General features: G+C 39.4%; 1 protein-coding gene across 1 annotated transcript in view; it reads left to right on the forward strand.

Moving 5' to 3' along the window:
- The first annotated feature begins 2,949 nt into the window (after positions 1-2,949).
- Positions 2,950-18,862, forward strand: part of LOC143386236 (transport and Golgi organization protein 1 homolog) — a 40,216-nt gene continuing 24,303 nt past the window's right edge. Inside the window, exons 1-6 of the mRNA XM_076841459.2 lie at positions 2,950-3,082; positions 5,882-6,015; positions 8,889-8,996; positions 10,842-13,641; positions 15,228-15,431; positions 17,788-17,936. Of these exons, the coding sequence (XP_076697574.1) occupies positions 2,950-3,082; positions 5,882-6,015; positions 8,889-8,996; positions 10,842-13,641; positions 15,228-15,431; positions 17,788-17,936 (3,528 nt within the window). The remainder of the gene's footprint in view (positions 3,083-5,881; positions 6,016-8,888; positions 8,997-10,841; positions 13,642-15,227; positions 15,432-17,787; positions 17,937-18,862) is intronic.

An 18,862-nucleotide genomic window follows, 5' to 3' on the forward strand; every position in this document is an offset into this window, starting at 1 on the left:
TAAGAAAAAATTAAAACTAGTTTTTAAAGATCTACTTAAATATTCCAGTATCATGTAACCAAACAATTACTCTCCACAACAACTATGTTTTTATTCAATACAAACATTCAGGGGTTCATTCCTGGAGTTGAGGATGCATGCTGCTGAGAGGTAGACCTTAAATGCCTTGTTCCCATAGCTTATTTCCTCTCAGTACTGTTTATATATGGGGGCTTAATAGTTAATATATGTGTTTAGGTTAATAGTGTAGTATATTTATAATATCATTGGAACCATGAGTTTATCCAACAAATCATTTGTTAACTCTCTCATACATTCTAGGCATTTCCCTAGTCACTGATATAACAGTAGTGAACAAAACAACTAATTTCCTGCTTGTCTTGGAAATTGTGTTTGAGGTTGGGTTGGAGCAGTCAAGTAGATAAACAAATGTAAGGCAAGTAGTAATAGAAGTCTAAAGTGGTAAGGCAAGTATGAAGAGAAAGAAAGGCAGGGTGATGGGCTTGATAGTCATGGCAAGAGGCTCTACTTTGTGTAGGGAAGGCCTTTATCACATGAAATGCCACTGTTGCAAAGACATGATAAAGTGAGGGGGGTAGTTAGCTAGTCAGATGATTTGGGGAGTTAAGGTTGAGGCAAAGTTGCAAGTGTAAATGCTCTGAAGCAGGGGTGGGCTTGGTGTATTTAAATGGAACTAACAGAGCAAGAGAAGAATGCTAGGAAATGGGGAGAAAAGGATGAGGGGAGTCACATTGATTAAGAGCAGTCCATAATAAGGCAGGGCAGTCCATAATAAAGTCATGTTTTTTTTTTCCTTTTTTTTCCTGATACCAGAGATTGAACCTCCAGGGGCACTTAAACACTGAGCAACACCCACAGTCCTTTTTAAAATATTTTATTTAGAGGTAGGGTCTCACTGAGTTGCTTAGGGACTCACTACATTTCTGAGGCTGGCTTTGAACTCAGGATCCTCCTGGCAGCCTCCTGAGCTTCTGGGATTACAGATGAGTACGACCAGGCCTGGCTAAAGTCATTGCCTTTTATTTGGAAATGGGAAGCTATAGGAAGATTTTGAACAGAGAGACACAATCAAATTTATATTTAAAAATATCAGTCTAGTTGCCATCAGGACAGTAGATATTGGGGAAAATGAGGGCAGAAGCAAGGACAGAAGAAGGCTATGGAAATCATTCAGGTGACTTATGATGTGGGTTTGGCCTGTATATTGGCTTAGCAGATGCAGAGGAGTGGTCAGATTCTGGGCATGTTTCAAATGCTTACTTGGAAAGAAGGCTGGCTAGCTTGTGCCTTTCCCCCCCTTAACTGTACATATCAGTAATTCAGCTATATTATGATTTAAATCATATTTTGCTCCTCTTGTCAGAAAGTACAACATTTGCTTGTTAGTTGATGGGTTGTGATGAAAAGGAATCTACTCCTTGGGTTTGAAACTTAGCTCCATTACTCACTGTGTAAAGGTCAGGCGAGCGTCGGAGGAAGAGACCACCAAGAGACTATCTCATGCAATGGCAAAGGGTTTATTGACCAGCATGCTGGGGCTCAGAGCTCACTTGAACAGAGCAAAGAGAGAGCAAAGAGCCCTGACAACAGCTTAAGCAGAGCTTATATACTTTCCTTGAAGAGGGCAGGGAGGGAAGTTACATTCTGCAGTTTGGCAGTTGGGGACAGCACATTCTGGGAACAAGATTAGCAAACAGTTTGGCAGTTGGGGACAGCACATTCTGGGAACAAGATTAGCAGACAGTTTTTTTAAGATTTCAACGGTGTTTTGTTGAGCATACAGAAAAACAGAGTAACAAGTACCTGTTTTATTAACCTTTCAACTGGATGTGTGACTGCCTCAATTTACTCTAAAATAAGGATTGGAATAGGACCTACTACTACTGTAAGGTACTATTGTTATGAAGATTAAATGAATTGATATGTATAAAACCTTCAGAATAACAACTGGACATAAAGAAAGTGTTCAAGAAATGTTAGCTAATTGCTTTCTTCTCTGACAACCAGTTTTGACAGTTGGTTCCCACGAAGTTGTGGACTTTTTCAGACCAGGACCAGATATCTTGTCTTTTGATTTTCATCCACTCCCACACCGTGCTAGGGCTTTGTCCAGCATCTGGCATGAATGGTAGCACAAAATGAAAGTTAAAAATATGCTGTTGAATTAAATGATTTCTTCCCTTATGGATAAAGATAAGAATCTCAAGATCTTAGCCCGAAGACTACTGTCCATCTCTCTGCCCTCACTTGTCCCCGCCTTAAAAAAAAGCAGGCCATAGTCTCCAGTTTACACCCTCACTCACAGTTCCATTCACTTTCCCACTTTCCCCTTTCCTAATCAGAGGGATTGGGGTGGGGCTTCAAGGAACCTCTAGGAGTTTGAAGGGGAGGGAGCTTGGAACCATAGACTAGCTGTGACAAGTCATGGGTGGGATTTGGTAGTTCAGAAAAGGTGGTACCAGACCAGGAATGGGGGATGGGAGTGATGGTGAAGTGGAGTAGGCTAGTTCAGGATGGACCACAAATGAGAAGTTGATGAAAGCCAGAAAAGACCGGTTGGCGGAGTGGCGGGGGATGGTGGGTGGCGAATGGAATCATGCGGAGGGTCGCTTGTGAGGGCACCGAAGCAAAGGCAGGTGATTGGACGAGAAAGAGAGTCCTAGTTGCCACGGCAGCGACTAGAGGAGAAGGTCTTCAGTTGAGGAGCAGGTCTCCACTAGAGAAGGACGGGGAGCTCCGGCTCCCTGCATTCCCCAGTAGAGCCAGTGCATCGACCCCCATATATCCCTGCTGACGTGTCAACCGGGAAAGGCTGAAGCCTTCCCGGGTGCCGCCCCTCTGCGCCTTGCTACCCACCCTGCCCCCTGAGCCCCGATGCCCGCCGCAGCCTACTCCACCGCGTCACCGGCTCCCCGAGGTGACCACAACATGGCTGCGGCTCCGGGGCTGCTCTTCTGGCTGTTCGTGCTCTGTCCGACCTGGCGAGTACTGGGCCAACCGGACCCGAGCACTGGCCAGCGCTTCTGGAAGCACAAACTCTGTGCAGAGGACGAATGCAGCAGTGAGTGCGCAGGCGGGTGGGCGGCCCGGGGTCTCCGCGGTGGCTCTTCAGGGCTGCATGGGGCTCTGATCTCCCAGTCCCCAGCCCTGCGGGCTGGGCTAGGGGGTCGAAGGACGACGGGTGGGGTGCAGGAGTGACAAGAGCCTCGGGACCCTGCGTGTGCCCACTCCGGCTCTGCCTGCGGCCCCGCCAGCCCGCTCGGGTTGCGGGGGTTTGGACTCCCACTTGTTGCCAGCGTTTTATTTTTCTCTACTGACTGAGGCGGGGGTTGGGAAACACGATTCCCCCGGGACAGCTCTCAGTTCATTCCCTTCCAGGATTTGCCTAGGATCTCAATGGGTGATGGGGTTGCGCGCCACGCGCCCGGGGCTCCCCACACTGTAGCAGAGCGCTTTTCTGCCCCCGCCACAGGGACCTGGGCCGGTGCGGTATCAGGGCAGATGCTCTCCAGGGCTAGGTGGCCTTAATCCCAGTGGCAGGTTGATGGTGGGGCTCCTTGGGAAAGGCTCACTGGCCCCTTCGTTTTTTTTGTTGCACTGGGGATTGGGCTGGTTTTGCCTTTTAACAGGGACTAGAGTTTAGGCTTGGGAAGAGCACCAAGTCCAGGCACGCAATGTGTTCCGAGGTCTCGGCCCCGTCTCTGCTTCAACCTGTCATTTCTGTGCATAGAAGCCTCCCTTCATATTTGAGGTAGGGTAGCAGGTGGGCCAGTAATCTTTTGCTTTTGAAAGAGGCCAAGGATCTGCACTGGCCACCTGGGAACTGCAGCCTCTTCTGTGTGCAGGAAGCGGACAGAATTGCTTCCCAGTCCTGGATTGGAGGTGGGCGGTGGGGAGGATGTAGCCATTCAGATTCAGATGAAGAGGTTTGTTGCAATAACAATAATAAATACTCCAAGATTTTTATAAGCCAATTCAGTTTTAGACTCAGTTGCTAGTGTTGTTGGAACCTCTTTCCTCTATATATTTACTGGCCCAGAATTCTTCTTTTGGCCTCCTGCTTGGTTTCTAGTAACCTTGTAACTTGATGACCATGTTGTCCATAAATTGTAAGCAGTACATATTTTAAAATATTCATGCTGAAAAGGCCAAGAAGTTTACCATTGAGCTCTTTATGCCTAAATTGGTGTTACCAAAAACAAATTTTATAATTTGAATTGTTTGTTCCACTCCCATAAAGAAAAAAGATGTTTCCAATATATGTTAAGCTGTTCCTAGAGGTAACCCTAAGGCTGGAGTAAATAAACACTCAGAAAAGCAAAGCAGCTGCCATGATATTTCCTTTCAGTTTTGGGTGAACAAAATCAGGCTTCCAGCATGGTAGAATGTTTGCTATTCTTTGCTGTCAAGCGCTATCCTATGTGGGCTACCTGGACAATCTCATCACTGATGCTTCCTCAGGACTAAGACATGGTGTTGGTAAGGTTCAGTGGGGTAACATAGCTTGAGAAATGGCCTGTGTCCAAACAGATGTGACCAAACACAACAGGTGGGTCTGTGTTGTGTTGTAGGAAGTAGTGAGGTGTGTATATCAGGTGTCCTTGTGTGCCTTCCAAATAAGTGCTCCAAAAAAAAAAATAACTAAATAGGTGCTCCATAGTATGCATTATGTTGTCACCTAATATATTACTGATTTGTAAATCCTCTATGACCTAAGGGGGAACAAGAGAAACATTGCCATTTCCACTTGTGATGAGAATTCCCCACCTTAAAGTGTCTCTCACCTTCAACTTGGCCTCTTAATTATCTATGAATTAGGATGCTGACAGTTTTGAAAATAGTCCTATTTTAGCTTCAAAATAACAAGTTACCCTCTCCAAATCTGTGTTTGTTCCTCAGACATATATTTTTATAAAACACACATTCTTGTGTATTTTACTGCTAATTGGCCTTTAGAAAAAGTGTTATTTCCATTTCTTCTTTGTGCTTTTTACATACATCTATTGTCCATTTCATCTTAAATCAGAAACTGTGTATTTGGTCAACCAAAAGAAAAATGTTGCTTCTACCAGTTTCTAGATCAATTGTGATTCTAGTCCTGCATTTTAAGCATGAAGGTATTGCCTGACCTTTTCTCATGGTTAAACTTGTTCCTTGTCAGATAGGATACCCACTTTTGATTTTTGATATTAATGAGGATGTTTTGAAACAATCTTAATGTTGGATATAGTCAACAATATTTGCTCAGAGAAAATACATTTCCTGGTAATTTACCCAGATCCTGAACACAGAGACAGCAACTCTTCTGCAAATGAAATTGACAGTGTTTATGGTTGCATGGTAGCACTTGCAGCCACTTAAAGGTAATGTCTTTTAGCGGTTAGTTCAAGTTAATTAACCCCTTGGAGGTTCCTGGATATTCTTCCCTCTTCCCTCCCTATTACCTCTGCATGAAGCCATACTTAAGCCTGTCCGTGTCTACACTTGGATTTACATATTTGCAAAATGAAGCTTTTTATGATTATGAAACAGAAAAAAATTGAGGCCTGCAAGAACCAAGAGTTTCACTGAAACCAGCCATGATTGGTGGTAGCCACATTGCTTTTTATTTCTCAGCACAGAGAAAAATAGAGAAGCTTCCTTTTCCCTTGTCTAATTGCAGGGAATATTGTATTTTATAGCAATAAAATCTCGAAGAATTTTAGATACTTTGAGCAGGTGAATTAAAAGTGATTCCAGAGAGTACTGGAAAAATTTGATTTTTGTTCATAGTGGGATTCATATTTCCTGATGGGTCAATGTGGATCGTGAAAAATCAAATTCTAATGTTTGTTTTTCTTTTTTCAATGTTCATATACAGTGTTAATGTACCGAGGTGAAGCTCTTGAAGATTTCAGAGGCCCAGATTGTCGTTTTGTGAATTTTAAAAAAGGTGACCCTGTATATGTCTACTATAAACTGGCAGAGGTATCACCAGAACTTTGGGCCAGAAGTGTAAGTAAAAGTTTGACAGGTGTTATATTCTTACTTTTGATGCGTTTTTCAGCAGTGTAGATTTAAATGACTGATTTCTTGGGGTCTTTGTAGAGTTAACCTAACCTCTCTGCCAGGCCCTGTGCTCCTAACATGCCTTAGGCCTGGCACAGCATAGAAAGTCAGTAGACTTTCTGAAACAGAACTGAACTGGTTGTGGTTGCTACCCCTCACATCAAGTTCCAGAAGGCTCTACACATCATAAAGGTTGTCATGGTGAAAACCTGACAATTCTTAGCTTTGCTGCTTCAAAAGGGAAGGATTCAAGGACATTAGAGTTAATCCTGTAAATTAAGTCTGAGATAGTAACTCAGGCATGCATATTTAAAGTTGATTTTTTGTGTATTTTACCTAATCATTTGTGCTGTTTTTACTCTAAAAAAGCAGAATATTATGTTCATTATGTGCTTTTTTTTTCTTTTTTGCAACTTCTGGGTCATCCATTTCCTGCTTTTCCTATAATCTATGCCTGAAGGTTCCCCCAGGGGTTCTACTTCTAGCCAGTTGTATGGATCTTCTGATGAAAGACATGACATTGTTTATATCATGCTTTGATATTTTAAAAGGGGAGATTCACAAGGAGTGACCTCATTGAGAGACTTATGAGTATTGTCCTTTTCATTTAAATGTGATATGTGGATTGTTTACTTAAAATAGTAGCAAGGGTCTTTGATGACTGTAGGAATGTTCCAGTTTAGAGACATTCTGGGTTGCATCCCTGAAAGTTCTCACCCTAAATAAAATACCACACAGCAGAAAATAAGAGTAATCCCTATGGGAAAACTAGTTTCATTTTGTTGCCATTTCTGATTCTTAGGGAATGATCTTGAAACTTGGTGCCTTTAGGTACAAACTTTATATTTAGACAGAGTCCCAGTTGCAGTACTCCATATAAAGAACCATCTATTGTTTCTTTCAAGTATACCAAATAGGATTCGTAATCTTTAAACTTGGAACTGTTTTTCCATGTACCCAAGTGGCATTTTTCATACAGTAGTCGTCTTTCTCCCCTTCTTTGAACTTTTGGATAAATGGGCTTGATTTACATTTTCTCCTGTCACATTGTAGCCTGTTAACTATGTTCATCCCTAGGACTCTTGCCATTCTGGGTGGCAGCACTCATCCTGTCTTCCTGAGGAGCCCTGCTTTCAGCACCTGACCAGAAAGGATCTTTGCCGACTGATGAGTGTTTGGGTGGCACTTTGTTTGCATTGCTCCTGTGGCATTCATTTGTCTTCTTTGCCTTCAGTCAGGTTGTGTTTTATCTTAGCTCCCTATAAAGTGAAAAACTCAGTTAGGAAAGGACCCCTGTCTAATCCATCTTCCTTTTGAATATTTCCATTCAGGGCAGTGGCACTTAAGTACATTTGTTCTGATAGTAGCTTATGCAGAATTTGTTCTCTTCTGGCAGTTCTTTGCTCCCCACCCACAAATCAAATCAGCAGCACCTCAGCAGGGATGATGTATGGGAGCAAAATTAGGTATAAAAATTATTTCCAGTCATGAGCCTCCATGATTCTGCATCATTTTTTTTCATATCACAAGAAATGGGATACCACCCAGTGTGTAATTATGGAGCTTTATATAATCTATGGTCTCAATTGACACAGATTAATAAGAGATAAATGTGTTTCCTTTCTCCATACATCTCTGGTTTTTTTTTCCTTTTCCAAATTTAACCTTAATAGAATTTTCAACAGAAGGGAAAAGTGTATTTCCCCTCAGACTCGCCTCTCATGTCATGAATGTTATACTTAGGAAATTAAAAACTCTTTAGTTTTCAAAATGATTCTCCTTTTGAGTTTTTAGTTTTCATTCTGCAATGTTGTTGATTTTCTAGAGTCTCAGACTTTATCTGCCAGTGATGAAGCTTTTAATTGCTCCGTCTTATCTAATCTTCATGGCAGTATTCTACCACTAATACTGGCTCTCAGATGGTTTCTAGATATAACAAGAACATTCATGAATGGGGATATTTTAGAGTTAGTGATAAGATGCCTTTTTTAATTTTCTTTTTTGGGCGTTTGATTTGCCTATCAGTTTCCTTTAATTATTGGCAAGAATCTTCTGTTCCTTTTAGTCAGTAGTTAGTAATAAGAGTGTCTTTCTCAAGGGGAACTTTATATACCTTTTGTACACTTTATGTAACTTCATATAATTTAGCTGTTGGTGCTGAAAATAAATGGGGTTCTTTTCTGCAGAGGATTTATTTTGGGTGAAACTGAAGCTTGATATGTGGTTTAGTATGCATTATATTGTAATTTTATTTTCTCCCCAAGTACTTGTAAAAGTAGATTTGGAAAAAGCTAGGAAAGCATATACTATCAATACATTTGCTATAGTGGTAATACATTTTAGAGATTTTGTATTGTTTTTACTTATTAATTTTCATGACTGTTTTGTATTGGTTAAGAAAGACATAAATATTTGTTTATGAGCAATGCTACAAAATGTACAGGTAAATTCTTGCTAGAGGTTATTTGGAATTGCATTTATAACCAGCTTTGATTTATATAGTTTTAACCATATAATATACAATAATCTCCTATGCAGATCTTTTATTTACTTCAGAAGTTTTAACTTTATATGCTCTGTGTTGAGAATTAAACTAAATGTAAAAAAGAAAACTTCAGTGGTTGGAAATGTTGTTTTAACAGTTCTGTACTTAATTTTTATTTGGAATAATAATCTCAGTGTAATTGTTATAGCAACTTTCTTTCTTGGTTATACCATATACCTATCTATTATGTGTATATTTCCTGCCACTTCTGAGAATCTCTTATTTATATTCCTTGTACAGAATTTATTTGATATTTGTCTCTTTTGCACTATAGGTTGGCCATATTTTGGCCATATTTGGCCATATTTTTGGATATTTTCCAAAAGATTTCATCAAGGTAGTTCATGAATATACTAAAGAAGAGCTACAAATTTCAACAGATGTAAGTTATGGATTTCTTTTTTGTTCTCAATTGTAAACTGGCTTATAAATCCATCCGTTATATACAGTTAACTGCTTCTGAAAGTTTTATAATGTGTTTATAACATTTGTGTATCAGATTTTCATTTGAAATCAGACTACCTATAAAAAAAAGTTTGAAAGGCATTCAAGGGTGATTATATTATAATCTGAGATTTTTCTAATATATTGAAACAGATATTCTTATAGAAGGCTGTTTACTCAACTGTAGGGCTTTTCTCTTCTGTTTTATATGTGAAAAATAAATAATTTAATATATTTGTACTTGGCTATTAAATTTAAGAGGTAAATAGTTTCATTTTACTGGCAAAAGGAGGTATTCCAACTTGAAAACTACTCATTGGATAGTTATTAAACATTTTAAGTATATTTAGGTTAAATTAATAAACTCTAACTTTTATACTAGGCTAGAAATATGTACTTACAAAGGTTTTCTTATTCTTAGTCATATATGGGATCATAGTCATGTTATAGATTTGGAAATGGGGACCTGAGGGTTTCAGGTGATGTTCAGTCTCAGATCTTTTAAGGCCCCAACTGCTTCCTTTATATAGCATTCCTGTATTGTGCTCTGACTTAAATTGATTTTGTGACTGAAAGGATTTCGTGTTCTAGAATTCTCACTTCAGCTGATTATTTTCTAGAGTTTTAAATTGTGTAGTAATTGATGCCAACCAACACTAAAATATCTTTGTAGTGGCTGTAGAATATGCAAGCTGCTAGGCTAGGATAGTTCTTAGATTAGATGGGGTGAATGGATAAAGTCATCCTGTTTGTTGTTGCTGTTCCTAAAATTTCTTCATAATCTCAGGGGCCATAAAATCACTTCTGTTGCTTGTTGGACTTCATTGTAGGTAAAGAGAGTTAGTTCTTGGGATTTAAGCTGTGACAGCAGTTCACTCATTACAGAGAACTCATTTGTTTTGAACTCTGACTTCTCATTATGTTTCCCATTACATGCATCCCTCATGGCTTAGAAATGCATGTGATGGGGAGAGGAAATCACTCATCCCTACTACATTGAACTGCCTCCCCCACTCCCAGAACCCCCACAGAATATTATGAAGATTTAATTAGGAGATGGAAATTTTTTAAAAAATTCCATTCATACTATGACTCCTTTTATATGTCAATTTGCTTACTAGTGGCAAGAAGGAAGACTAGATAAATATATAGATAGTCCTGAGAGAGATCTTAGTGACTGTGAAACCCTCATGAAGAGGAAGGTGTATAACTTGTTGAATCTTGTTTTCAGTTTGTTCTTGTGGTAATAATAATGTGAGGAGCCTCTTTAATATCATTCTTTATTCCATCAAATGTACTTGTATCTCAGTAAGATACTTTAAAACTGATTCATCTTTCTCAATGCTGCAGGATCTTCCAGCTTCTCCTGAGCAAGTGATTAAGAATTAAATTCCTGAAACATAGGTGTAGATATTAAGAGCTGGAGGATCCTATAAGTGATACCTTGCCTTTCCCTACTTATGCTCAGAGCAAATTGAGAGAGACCCAAGAGTCAGGCTGTTGGAGACCAAATTGTCACTATTTTTACTCATTATGCTTTTTAAAGAATATGACTCATGTTAAAAAAGAAAGAAAGAAAGAAAGAATAGACTTTCTAACACTGTAGTCTAGAAAAAGACAGATTTACTCAGCCATAGATGGAGTTAGCCAATGGGGGTTGGAGGAGAGTAATCTGGTTGACCACAAAGATTCTTTAGAACCAATCCTGAATTTGGGAGCGTGGATGAGTTTGCTTTTGTGACACTTTGTTATTGACACACTAATGTTTTCCTTTTCCTTACAGGAGACAGATTTTGTCTGTTTTGATGGTGGAAGAGATGATTTTGATAATTATAATGTAGAAAAACTTCTAGACTTTTTGGAATTGAATGATTCTGCAAATGAAGATTCTGAGAAAGCTATAGAAAAATTGGAACAATTTCCTGAAGTCTCCCAGGACGTTGAACCTGAACCTAAACCAGTAGTAGCAAACTCAGAGCAAATTGAAAGTGCATTCTCAGAAAACACTATGGATCTTGAGGAACAATTTTTGGCTCAGAAGAACCATCCTCATGCAGATAGTCAAACAGATAATGCTCAGGGTGAACAAACTTCATTTGAACCCTTTGAAGAAATACTACAAGATGAATTGAAAGTGCCAGAAAGTGAAAACAACAAAACCAGCAACAGTTCTCAGGTCTCAAACGAACAGAAGACTGATGCTTATACACTTTTGAAAAAAGAAATGACATTAGACTTGAAAACCAAATTTGGCTCTACTGCTGATGCACTTGTGTCTGATGATGAGACGACCAGACTGGTGACTTCATTAGAAGATGATTTTGATGATGAGGAATTGGATGCTGATTATTATGCATTCGATAAGGAAGAAGAGGAGAAAGAGGAAAGCTTTGGGGAGCTCCCGTTACTAACCTTTATAAGTGAAGAAGGCATGAAATTCCCAGTGGAGTTTGGAGTGGAGAAATATTCAATAGGTGAAGAGCAAAATTCAAATGAAGAAGATAAGGTTGAGGTAACTCTGCCCCCAGGCATCATGGATGATAAAAATATACTGACAACCTTGGAGGATACTTTATATATTGGCACAGGTGGTGATGGGAAAACAGATATGATGGATTTGCGGAATTCTTATTCAGAAGAAGAAAAAGAAGATGAGGAAGCTTTAGTTCCAGACAGAAAACAGAAGAAACCACAAGCAGCAACAGATTATATTTATCCTGAAAGTGCAAAATATGGTCTTTTTGTGGAAACCTCTAAGACAGATAATGATGAAGAGCCAAAAGTGGACTTCGAACTTCATATTAAAGGAAAAGAGACAAATGTTCAGGAGCCTAAGAAGCACCTGATGCAAGATGTTTCAGAATTAGAGGATGAGAAGATTGAAGGGATGATTGCATATACTTCTCCCCAAAGCAATAAGCTCAGCTCATTGCCAGCTGTTGAAAAGGGCAAGGACACATTAAAATCAGCCTTTGAAAATAACGAGAATGACCTAAAAGAAGCAGTTATCCGTATCTCAAAAGAAGTGAATGAAGAACTCTCTTCACCTGGAGAGAAGATTTTGGAAGATAGCTTAGAGAATAAATCTCTACATAAAGCTGTAGGGAGTCTGATGACCCAAGAACAGAGTAAACCACCAGAATCCTTGGGTATTGCAACATTCCTGGGAGATAATCAAAATGATGCATCCAAAGATGGAATGGAGGAGCCAGGTTCAGTAAATACACCAACCCTGCACATAGACTCAGTGGAGCATCAACCTCAGGAAATTAAAGAGGGACTAGTTCTGAAAACTGAAAATCAATCTGGATTCTCCTCTCCAGATGGAATTGGTTTGTTAAGAGACCCGGAAGAAGAGGTCCCCAGTCACGGAATAAATCTTTCTTGGCAACAAGAAAGAGATGTGATTGTTACAGTTAGTCATGTAAATGAGAAGATAGGGCTTTCCAAGGACGAGGGTAAAGAGCAGTCCTCGGCTGAAGAATTGATTCAGCATAAGGCAACACAGGGGACACAGAAAATTAAAAAAACAGAGCAAACTGACGAGGTAGAAGTACCGGGTCTCCATTCCGAAAGGCCAGCAGCAGTAGAGGAGGGTTATTATCCCCCTGAAGAGCTTCTGGAGGATGAAAATGCTGTAAGTGCAAAACAGTCAAAAGAAAAACATTCTGGGATTCAGAATGTTAACCAGCACGTTCTTGAGAAAGCAATTTTAGAGACTATCAATCCTGATCTAGAAACCAAAGAAAACAAACAAGAAACGAGTATAATTTGGGAGATTTTTAAGAAAAGTGAAACCACAGCAAAAAGGGTAGACATGATGGACAAGGAACGAGGTGATATGGAAATGGGAAAGGAGGAAAGTCCTCTGGCAGATGAGGAAGCCCAGGGACTCTTTGACGGAAGTGATGAGGAAAACACTCAGACTTCAGGGATAAGTGAAGTATTTCAGGATAAAGATTCTGACGATCTTGAAAAAGACAACCCTAAGGAACATCTGAACACTTCAGGGTCTTCAGAAAAGGCTACTGGAAAAGAAATCTCAAAAGAGGACCTTGAGGACATAGGGCACATCACAGACACAGAAAGCCAGGGTCCTGCTTCTGTAGACCTTGAAGATGATATACTTCCACAGAGTCTACATATAGCCCTAAAGCCAGAGCTTAGCGATCAGGAGGAAGACTTGCCCATAATCCGCAGCTTCTTTACAGAACAAAAGTCCTTGCAACGCTTCCTGAAGTACTTTGATGGCCAAGAACTGGAAGCCATGTTGCAGGAAATGTCATTAAAGCTGAAGTCGGCACAGCAGGAGAGCCTGCCCTATAACGTGGAAAAAGTTCTAGATAAGGTCTTCCGTGCCTCTGAGTCACACATTTTGAGCGTAGCAGAGCAAATGCTTGATAATCGTGTGAATGATATTAGAGACATAGGAATAAAGGAAAGTAACATATTTGAAGAGGCTGCTGTGCTTGATGATATCCAATACTTGATCTATTTTGTAAGGCACAAACACTCCACAGTGGAGGAGACTACTCCATTGATAACAGTGCCTCCTCTAGAGGAAATCTGGGCTAAAGCTGAAGGTAAATAACTGCCTGCGGCTTGAGCTGGAGAAAAGGAGTTGTTCCATCCAGGTGTTTTTGTGTATTATTGTAAAGTTCTGTTCAGTTTCCATGTGCCTAAAGGAGAAAGAAGGCTGACTCAGGAGCCCCATATGTTCTTTATTCATTCTTTTGGGCTAGAGCATGAAAGGACATTGCTTATTCTTTTTTTCCTTTAGGACAGTTGGGATTGGTTAGCATGTTCAAAGAGAAATTTTATAAAAAGCTAAAGAGAAAGATATGCACAAAAAGAAACTAATGCACAAAAGTAGACCTGTTAACAGTACAGATTTTATGTTAAAATTATAAAAGGGCTTTATTAAACATAATTTCTTAATCATAAAATATCTGTACTAGATCATGTGGGTGTGGAGTGACTAGCATAACTTTTTTTTTTTTTAGAATTTAATCTCTTTTTATGTGGTGCTGAGGATCGAACCCAGTGCCTCACCTGCACTAGGCAAGTGCTCTGTCACTCAACCCTAGCCCTAGAATAACTTTTAATGGATAGCTTGCCTGAATTCCCCTCCCCAGCATTTATTTTTTGTGGATACCATGCTATTTCCAGTCTCTTGGGGGAGAGGTCACTTATTCTGGTTTTACTCCACTGGGTTCTAAGGTCCTTGCATTCATATTAATCAAGGATGGAACCAGGATGACAAGCCTTATAATGTAGTGCTTGACACATAGAAGCCTTTCAATTAAATATTCGTCAAACTGACAATGAGCCAATATCCTGATAAAAGCTTTCAGTTTCCTGGTTTCATATTTGATCATCTCTATCCATTGTTTTTCAAAATGAAATATTTCAACTGAGAGTATATGATAAGAATTCCAGAAGGACATAAAGCCATTGGAAAAATTTACTTCCCAAGAATGCTAATTTTACCTGATAATTTGGGGAAGAAAACAGTTGTACATTTAATCAAAGCAGATATATTTTGGATAAGAATGCAAAGTACAAGTGAATGTTCAGGGTAGAATATGAAGCTGTAAAGAGATAATCTTTGCTCTGGATCCTATTGGTCTATGTCCTGAGCTCAGGAAGGAGATAGGTTCACCATTTGGCTCCTAGGTTACTTTGAACATATTTGAAAGGCACATTAGCAAGCTAGACTTACGGAATTCCCTTCTCTATACTGGCTCGGTGAGACCAGCACACTTGTAGATGAAAGAGTTCCTGTTATTTCTGATCAGAATAGACATTTCACATTTTTGTTCTGGACCAGAATTCTCTTCTGCACATTTATTCATGTGGGTGTATGTTGGTTTGCCAAGGGAAGGTAAGTTATTGAAGCCTCTATCATAAATGTATTTGTTTATGAAATACTTTGGATTAAAGGCTTCTTTATAAATTTGACTGTATAGTTCAGTCATCCTTTAAGTGGGATGAAAACAATGAACCCTCCCGTATCCTTGCCCAGTTGTTCTCATGGGCGCATGCCAGGACAAGGAGGGCAGTGTTGAGGTATCTGGAGCTGTGTGCTGAGGGGGAGTGCTGATCATTGGGCTTAAGTGGGGGTAGATAGTGTCATCCAGCTGGCTCAATGCATTCTTCTCCCCTGTAGAGATGCAGCCACCCCATGAAGATGATTTTCCTAAAGAGAACACAAATCATCTTAATAGAAATCTTCATGAAGAGCCTCGCCTCCTGAGTCATCATTTAAATATGAACCATCCTGAAGAGCCCAGCCTCTTGAGTCAACCTGTGACTGAGGACATGGGTGTCTTAGAAATGTCTCAGATCCCAAATACTGAGAAAGTAGACCCAGGTAAAGCTTGCCAATTTTTCTCTACAAAGTAGAGGCATTATCATAATGAAGGCTTTCAAGGATATTTGTTGCCAAAGGTACAAAATAGAGCAGAGAGTAATATAGGTACATGTGAGTTCAAAAAACAAAATCTCTTAAGTGAGAGAAAATCAAGAATAAAGATGACTAGAAATCAAAAATAGGCCAGAGACTGTAACTCACCTAAAAGCAAATGTTTAGCTATGACTAGCTTGTGTAAACCATTTACAACTAAAATATTATTCTTCAAAGGCCTTATGCTCTAAAACTGTAATTTTCAACCAGACCAACAGCATCAGAAACTCTGGGGGTGGGACCCACAATCTGTGTTTAGCAGGCCTTCCAGGAAAGTCTGGCCTGGTACAAGTTAGCTTGAGAATCACTGTTCATAGTCTCTTAAATTCTGTGTTTTTTCCCTTTTCTTCTAAATGGAATGTACTATACCTCAAGTCCTGTTTTGACTTGCTTCCTGGACATGGTAATTAAACTTTTTCAAATGCAGTCAATCGTCCAGATCTTTATACTTACAGGAAGCAGTACAGAACTGCAATCCATTTTAGACTGACACTAATGAATACTTCATCATAGTGCACAGTATCCAGTGGGAGATGAGAAACAATTTTTCAAAAAGATCCCCAATAATGGCATCAATAGCATTCTACTTTTGTGTTGCTCACTCTCATTTTATCAGTAAATTACATTATGACTAATTGTTTTATTTTATCCATCCAGTATGGTGCTATGAAGCCATAATTACTGTATTTTGTGTTTTTAAAGGTTCTGGTCTGTAAGCATAGCTATAGCATTATCCTGCACCAGTGCAGGGCTTAGCAGCACTGATCCTGACCCCGCCCCCATCTGCACACACAGAGTGTAGGAGAACTCATGGCAGGGGGGATTCAGTTAATTTGAGAAGGAATAACATATCAGTTCTTCCATTTTCCAGAAGACATTTCATTCATATATGAACACTACTGACTTCTGAACTGTCTTTAACTCCATAAGGTTCTGAAAATGAATCACGCACCATTAAGATTTGTTATTTTCATGCTCCAAAACTTTCAAGATTAGGGAAAACTTGGCTTACAAAATTAAGCATGAATTATTTCCCTGGCCTTTTAGGTTCCACCACAAAATGATGTCAATCACCTTTATATGTAAAATCTTCCCAAATGTCATTTAATGTGTCTCAAGTGCTGAGATGCTGAGCCAATGGGCAGACTTCACCAGCAGTCAAATTCATAGACCAATAGTGATTGGAGGGCCTGGGGTTGTAGCTCAGTGGTAGAGTGCTTGTCTAACATGTGAGGCACTGGGTTTGATTCTCAGCACTGCATACAAATAAATAAAATAAAGGTCCATCAAAAACTAAAAAAAAAAATTTAAAAATTAGGCAAAAGCTTAAAAAAATAGTAGTGAATGGAATCTCAGGGTTGAGAAAGACCTTAGAGGCAACTGGTCCAACTTCCTTTTTTTTTAGAGAGAGGGAGAGAGAGAGAGAGAGATAGAGAGAGATAGTTTTAATATTTATTTTTTAGTTATCTGCAGACACAACATCTTTTTTTTTTTTTTAATGTGGTGCTGAAGATCGAACCCTGGCCGCACGGCCAGACGAGCGCACTACCGCTTGAGCCTCATCCCCAGCCCAACTGGTCCAACTTCTTAATAACTGCACGTTGGACTCCTAGCTGTTTAATCAAATGTACCCCAGGCTCATGTAACTCATACTGAAATTCCACCCCTACAAGCTCTCAGGTCTAATTGGAATTCTACCTCATTCACAGAGCCTCAATGCAGGTCTGTACCCAATATCCTTTTGTCTCTCTTGATATTACTGTGTTCTTTTTAAATAGCTGTCATCTGTCCACTCAATAAATAGTTGTTGAGTATCTCTGCCAGGTGCCAGATGCTGTGTTAAGCCTTGGCTCATTCCACCTGTAAATCTGCAAACCAAGACTCCCTCTCTTTCAGCTTTCCTAAAATTTTTAACACAAAGTTTCACCAGCACTAAATCCATGTTTGTTGAATGTCACCCTGTCTATATATCTCTGGTTTTAAAATTTTTCCTTTAGTAAATATTGTTCTGATAGCAGTTGTATGGCCATGGAAGTAGTGGAGAGTAGATTGGAGATTGTTCATTTTATAATTGAAGGGTCTGACAGCTCTAATTAGGATTTTGAAGTTTTCTTCTCTGTGTTAATTGTCTTTAGGAGAGCCACATATTCCAGGCACTGTGATTCATATATTTAGTGAAACACTGATGAATATTGAAACTGAAGAGAGACAATTCTTATTCTATAGCATAAAATAAAATAGCCATTTCCCCTTTCAATTTTAGAGCTACTTATAACAGAAGGTACTCCTGTTGATGATGCTGATACAGAAAAACAACTAAAGGACATAAAGTTGGAAGAGCCAGCAGATGCCACCCTTTTGGACAACGTGCTTTCCTTGTTATATTCATACTTGCTTTATTTCACTAAGATGGTAAGTTTGACATAGTTTCTTCAATTAGAATGTTGATTATTTATTAGTTTTTAAGTGGCTTCTGGTCATGAAGTGAAGAACTTAAAATGTCTTTATGAAAATGACTCCTGACCCTTTGAGTAGATAGCTCCTAAAACAAAAGCCATAGGGGTGTGGCTTAATGGCTACTTAGTTTAGCATATGTGGAAGATTTGCTGTCTACCAAGGCTGGACATTTGTACACCTGTAAAAACTTGGTTCTTCCCCTCAGAACCTTTCATTCTGGCAGGGAGATAATAGCATTCACTTGAAACACAGTAAGATAATGGCAGAAAGAGAGGTATTTATTTGATGGTACAACATTATTGTCCATAAATGCATTTATTATGGTTGGAAGGGTGATCAATAAGGTCAGAAAGTAGTTGAGATGTGTTTGAAGCACAGGCAAAGGGCAAACAGGAGTGTGACATGTGGTTTGTTATTGATTAGACAGGCTGGGGTGGAGGATGGTGGGGGAAGCTGGCAGTCAGAAGAAATGTGTTCAGAGAAATGGAAACATGAAGAAAAGGATATTTGGGGAGGCCAGGAGAATGTAAATAGTTGGTGTTGTATAACGTGTGAAGTTGGAGGGGGATGGTCTGTTGGAGAGGCCAGCAAATCTTAAAGGAAGTTTTGGGCCAAAGTAGCATTAGACCATTAATAGTGGGGATCCTTAGAAAGTTTTAAGAATGAAAGGAATTAGGTTAGATCTGTTTCTTAGAAAGAGTCACTTAAGGCTGACCTTTCTAAAGAAAATCATGATCCAAACAAGACATTTAATCTGTCTAGAAGCTTATCTAAGCATTTTAGGACTTACCTCCCCGTCATGGTATTTGTTGATGTTGGACTTTTAGAGTTTAATTATAGGAATGAGAAAGCTTTTAGAGCTTGGAGGATAAGATGGTCCT

This window comes from Callospermophilus lateralis, unplaced genomic scaffold, assembly GCF_048772815.1.
Source record: "Callospermophilus lateralis isolate mCalLat2 unplaced genomic scaffold, mCalLat2.hap1 Scaffold_107, whole genome shotgun sequence".
Lineage (NCBI taxonomy): Eukaryota > Metazoa > Chordata > Mammalia > Rodentia > Sciuridae > Callospermophilus > Callospermophilus lateralis.